Source organism: Manacus vitellinus, unplaced genomic scaffold, assembly GCF_001715985.3.
Source record: "Manacus vitellinus isolate BGI_N305 unplaced genomic scaffold, ASM171598v3 scaffold_0_pilon, whole genome shotgun sequence".
Classification (NCBI taxonomy): Eukaryota; Metazoa; Chordata; class Aves; order Passeriformes; family Pipridae; genus Manacus; species Manacus vitellinus.
The window spans coordinates 7320881-7326952 of record NW_021938789.1 but is presented as its reverse complement, the minus strand read 5'-3'; the positions used below and the strand labels follow the sequence as shown (position 1 = coordinate 7326952).

At 39.6% G+C, this 6072-nt stretch overlaps 1 protein-coding gene across 1 annotated transcript in view; it reads right to left on the bottom strand.

Moving 5' to 3' along the window:
• Positions 1 to 209: 209 nt before the first annotated feature.
• The window catches only part of STX18 (syntaxin 18), a 59723-nt gene continuing 53860 nt past the window's right edge, over positions 210 to 6072 (bottom strand). The window contains exons 8-11 of the mRNA XM_029959904.1: positions 3394 to 3452; positions 2516 to 2585; positions 1855 to 1935; positions 210 to 455 (exon numbers count right to left, since the gene is read on the bottom strand). Coding sequence (XP_029815764.1) covers positions 360 to 455; positions 1855 to 1935; positions 2516 to 2585; positions 3394 to 3452 — 306 coding nt within the window. The 3' untranslated portion in view covers positions 210 to 359. The remainder of the gene's footprint in view (positions 456 to 1854; positions 1936 to 2515; positions 2586 to 3393; positions 3453 to 6072) is intronic.

Genomic DNA, 6072 nt, shown 5'->3' with positions numbered 1-6072 from the left:
CTCTCTGGGATGGGAGCTGGACTTTCAACATCACAAGTGGGTGGCTGTGACAAAACCAGTATTGTTATTTTTTCTTCCATTAGCTCTGCTCCAGCCTGTAGCTTTCTTCCCAGCCCTTTTAAAGAGTGTTCTCTGAAGGATTAAGCGTGGTTTTATATTTGACAAACGGATTTAAAATGAAGGCTATCAGTTCCCTCTGCACTAATGGATATATGCACACACTTATTTATTGGAAAATATTTCCATCACAGAGGTATGAAAAAAATGCATAAAATATGTAGGTATGCCATATACCCAACTCCATTGAAAAAAAAGTCAAAAGTTTTACAAACAAAGCACGTAGACAATAGTATGTTTAATTAATTATCATACCAGTCCAGGAAAAGCAAGGAAAATGAACACATCACAAGGAAGAATAGGATCCACACTCTAAATCCAGCATTGTTTTTGATGGCCTGTGAGGAAAAGGTTATCCCTGTTACCATCACCAGTAAACACACAGAATTTCAACAGTGGCAACCCAGGATGCCTGTTAGTGGCATCACCCTTCCCTCCCACGTGAGAAGTAACCACGGTGGTAGTGGATCAAGGGTTGGACTCCATGATCTCAGAGGTCCTTTCCAACCTGGCTGATTCTATGATTCTATGATAAGTAACATATTTTGCCCTTAATTTCAGGTAAATACAGGTCAGATAGGCTGTACCTCTTTAGATTTATCAGTGAAGTCGCACTCAAAATTTTCAAAAAAGACATTTAGGGAAAAAAAAAAGAAAATCCCAAGATCCCATGCAATGAAACTCAAAACATTAAGAACTACATCAAAAAGTACATGCTTCTAGACTAGTGTCAAGTTCCAAAAGTGAAATTCCATGATTAGAAGTAAGAAGGCCTTCATCTTTCTAATAAACATCTGAGTTAAACAAATGAAAAACCAACAAAACCAAACAAAAAAACCCCTTGACACCTATGGAGGTTGATACAGCACAGTGAGTGCTCTCACAGCAAGTATTTTTCTAGGATTCTTCTTCCCAAAATTGAGACCAGCATGCACCAGGGGACCTGGTTTTCACTCTCATTTTTCAGATTTACAGATGGAAGATTTTTTTTTACATGGTACAAACATCAATGTGAGTGACAAAGTTTTGTATTTAGCACCTTTTGCTAGTTTCTCAGTGTGGTTTAGGAAACTTATTTCTACCTAAAAATGTGAAAAATGAAGCAAAAATGACTTCAGTTCTTGCCACATTTGATGCACTTTTCAGGAGAGCAGAGCAGTAAATAACATCCTCGAGATACCTTTTCTGTGTGCTCTCAGGAGGGCCATTTACTCAATAGCCTAATTTAGGAACTCTGTTTTTATTGAAATCTCAGTTACTGAAAGAAAACATCCTTTCCTTCTAATTAGTAAGACAGTGGAAGAGATTTTTTACTAGGAGCATGTGAGAAGTGTTCAGGGTGGCAAAGAGTCTCTTCTGCTAATGCTTAGCATTTAACTCTAGTTTCAACCATTTCAGCACTGTCTTTTATCGTAGTCTGCAATTTCTGCCCCCTCCCCACCTTTTTTTTAAAACCAACTTCACAGGTGCTTAAATGCAAGCCAGGTGACCTTCACATTTAAAAAATGGATGAGGCCAAGTAGATTTCTGCAGACCTGTGAGCTATTCAGATCATGGTTAGAACTAATGAAAACCTCAGCTAACTTGAACAGTTTTCCCAAACCCATGTCCTGACACCCCAGCACCCACTGCACCAGTCCTGTGGGGGAGCTCTCACGTGCTGTTTAAAGCAACACTTGGGAAAAACTGAAAGTTAAGAGAAACAAGTGAGTTTAAAACACAGCTTCAAGACATTACCTCTCTTATGTCTTCGTTGCCTTCTTTGATATTCTCTGTTGCACCCACAACTAATTGATGGATATTGTCAATATCAGTTTCCTGTTTTAAAAAAGAAATAAAACTGAGAAACAGTAATGAAAGTTAGGAAAAAAACACTTCCAAGCACTTAGAGAACAAGCAGAACTCAAAAATAAAATCAAATCTGGTACTACTAACATCTTTGTTTCATTGATGCAAAGGTATAGAGTAATTACAATTAAGTTGCAATTTCTTTATCTGTGATTTTATGTGCCTGAATGGAGACCACCAAGATCAGCAGGAAGTCTCCCATTTATCCAGAATCAAGTTTAACCTGTCTGATATTTCCCAGCTCTTTTGGAAGAGGCGGCACCACTTCCAGAAAGGATGTTATGAAATAACACATTTAACAGAACACCAGTTCTGAGGCAGAGGCATCATCCTAACACATGTTGCATTTTCCATTCCCGGTACATACTAATAAGTAACAACAGTGAATATCTTGATTTTGAATTTGAAAAACAAACAAAAATCTTTTCCTTCACATGTGCACCAAGGATTCATTAATCTTATGTTTACACATTGCATGCAAGCAAGAGCAAAATATCTCCAAGAAAATCTTCAAGCTTTATTTGCTGCTGCAGTATTAAAATACACTAACCTGTTGCAAGACTTTCTCAGTGAATATCTCTTGTAATCTGGAGATTTCCACCACTTTTCCTTCAATTTGTCTTGGCAAAGAAGAGAAATTCTCCATTAGAAACTAAGTGCAAGCATGTGTTGCTGTTGCAGATTCAGACTCTCCAGCCCAGTAAGTGGCTGTTCAGGAGGCCACTGTTTTGTCAGCCATCAGTGGGGCAGCACCAGCCTGTGATCAGGGCTTGGACGTTCCTGGTTGGAAACAACCAGCCCATAGAGAAGCCCTGGAAAAGGCATCACCCAGCAGTGCTCAGCGAGCTGCCTTCACTGCCAGGGGTTCACCTGTCTCCCTTCTTCCGTCTCACATAACAACATCCATGGTGGGCCCTATGCAGCTGATTTTGACATATCCTCTTTATATGCTACTGTGACCTGTGGAATTCACCTTGCCTGGGACTAATAATCCAAAAGTCAGTTTCTAGCTTGAGTAGCTGTTCAGCTGTTCTGTACAGCAAGGGAGAGTGAACGGTGCTGCTGTAAGCACAGCCAGGTCTCTGCACAGGGTCAGTGATGGCACCTCCCCACTGCTGTCTCTGTATGCAGTGGACCACAGGAGATGAGTGGAAAACTTAGCATTTTAAAACTTGGGTAAGGGAGAATGTAAACCTTCCAAATTTAACAGTACTATTCTGGATAGTTTGTGTGACCCTCAGAATCATTCTTTACCCTGTGGGACAGCACACAGCACCCTTCCTGGGTGCTCCTGTTTCATGCCACCTCCTCCCACACCACTCCAGTTGGTGCAGGCAGGTGTCCTGCAGCCAGTACACTGCGCGTGGGTGTTGTCCAGGTCACGGGACTGGCACGTGCCCCAGTTTGTTGAGTAACAGAAAATTGTACCTGACTTCATCAAAGAGATTGTTCATTTCACCAACAAGTCTCTGGTTCTCCTGTTCAAACTGGAAAAAGGGAGGAAATGACACACATGAGTTCACATGCCTGGACTTGGGGACCTTTCTTAATGCCCACAGTGATAACCAACTCCCCCCCTTTCCTTGCCATCCATTACAGTATGTCTCAACTAAAACAATCTTAAAGTTACTCAAGTTTCTTTGCAGTAAGGAATGATACAGTGGATGAATCTGTCCTTTCTGTATTATTTTAGAAATTTCAGTGGAGAAATCTTTCATGCTTGTGAAAGCATGTGATTCTCTTCATGCCATCTTTGCACTGTCCTTCACATTCATGTACTGCCGGTGGAATGAATTTAGGAGCCTTTAGATTTTGCTGCAGTATGAAATACTTTACAAATGCACTGGCTCTAGTTATTCCAAAAGAGCTCTTTGAATTAAAACTCATGAGTATTTAATGAAACATTTAAATATATTGTTAGCACTGCATTTGTCAAATAGAAGGCTTTATGCAGGAAAATAAGCTTTTGCTTTTCAAGCATACATGACTCTCAGATAATTTGGGACTCATTACAGAACAAGTGACCATGCAGCAAGTATGATGACAAGATTTGCGGAAACAAAATCTGCACAGCCATAATACTGGAGAGAAGGGTCTCTCATGTCTCAGTGGATCTTACTGGAAACCATGTGATGAGGGCTCCCACACTGCCACTGTGCCCCACACTTTGTGCAGTAATATTTTTCATCTTGCTTCAGGCCCAGCAGAGCCTAAGAGAAACAGTACCTGACTCTCTGTAAGCAGCATATTAAATGTCAACCTGCATGCCTTAAGGTAAAGTTGTTACTGCTAAAAATCAGAAATTTGTAGATTTAATCTCACTGAAGTGAGTGTTCAATGACAGGTATGAGTTTGAAGAAGGGTAACAATGAATCTCATAGAAAAAGGTTTAGTTTTCTGACATGGGCAATTTACGTCATGAAGTATAAAGAAAAATTACTTATTTCTTTAACATACAGATTTCTTTTTGTACTAGAGGTCACTGTCTACCTGATTGGCAAGAATAGCTTTCTCTCTTTGGTTAAAGGATTCCAGAGAGTCTAAGAGGAGGGTTATTGGGCACTGTCACCTTCACTGTGCGGTAGAGGCCTCAGGGAAGGCGTCCAGCCCCATGAGGTGAGGGGGAACAGAGCAACATACTGCACAGTTCCCTGAAGTCCCATTGATTTCCACTCTAAAGATCCAATGGTTTTGTTAAATAAGAAAATATTGGTGTTGCAAGTCACTGCTGTCTGTAGTGACTCCTCCTACAGAGCAGATCATTTGTTAAAATATAATTGCCTAAAATACAGTGATATTTACTTCACAGTGATAGATGGCTAAAGGTGTTTCATCACTGAACATAAATGTTCACACCACTGTATGGCTGGTTTTGGTAGAGTCACCTCACAACAAAGCCAAGGAACAGAGCAGTGAAACAGAGCCACGAGATCTAGCACTGCAAGGACTGGTTTCTCCTTGAGTGACTAAGGGGGGCCACCAAGCTGTAATTGTTTTTCTGATTTCTGTAAGGATAAGTATTTCTGTAAAATATTCAACATCAGAAATTCCCTATTTTGCTGCCTTAGTAAAACTGAGATGACAACTAATTCAGAAGACAAATTTTAATAAAGAAATAGTGAATGATTTTAATCCCTTACAAATAGCACAAATCCACTTGAGAAAGTATTCTTTAAAAAGTCCCTTTGATACTTAAAACCCTCCACTGGCACAGATTACCTTCTAAACTGCTAAATGATCTTTGCAACTTGAAATCATGGCTGATGAAGCACTTGGCACATACAGCAGTTAAGATATGCTAAAACAGTCAATTGAACAAAGGGTTAGAGCACTGAACACATCATATACCAGTGTGTCACAAAGGGATTTACATGATGGGAACCCAAAACCAAGCTCTAGCAGTCAGTATAGCTCAAAGGTTTATGGCTTACTGAAGTAGCCTCTTTTATGACAGTGAAATATTCGGTTACCAAAATATAGCATAAAGTGACAAACTGCTTAATATATGGCTAAAAATCTAATGCACAAAAGAAATCATCACCACTCCTTTTTGTTATACCATGAAAGAAATCACTAGATATGCTGTTCCTGAATTTAAGACATAACCAACCAAAAAAAGATAGAGAGTAGATATTTTCACAACTAAACGTCAGAGCCAGATTTTTTCCCCAGTCAATGCAACCAGAAGATATCTGCTCACAGTAACTATAAAAACCCTTAATACACCTGTACTCAGAGTTATAAACTGAAATTTATTGTGCAAATCATGCAATAACCTACAAACATTTTGAACCATGTCAGGCTCTCTCCTGAGGATAAAATACTGATAGAAATTGCTGCTCTAGCAATATGATAGGGCTTTAATTCATTATTTTATCTACAGGAAGGATCACAGAACCATGACTGAGATTTGTTAAGTATGATTTGACACAACATATCCCAGCTTAAAACCAACACAGCAGTTGTGTAACCTACCCTCTTTATAGAACCGTTTAGGATGGAAAAGACCTTTGAGATCAAGTCCAGTTATTAAGCCAGCACTGCCAAGGACACCACTAAACTATGTCCCTAAGTGCCATGTCTACATGTCTTTTAAATCCCTCTAGG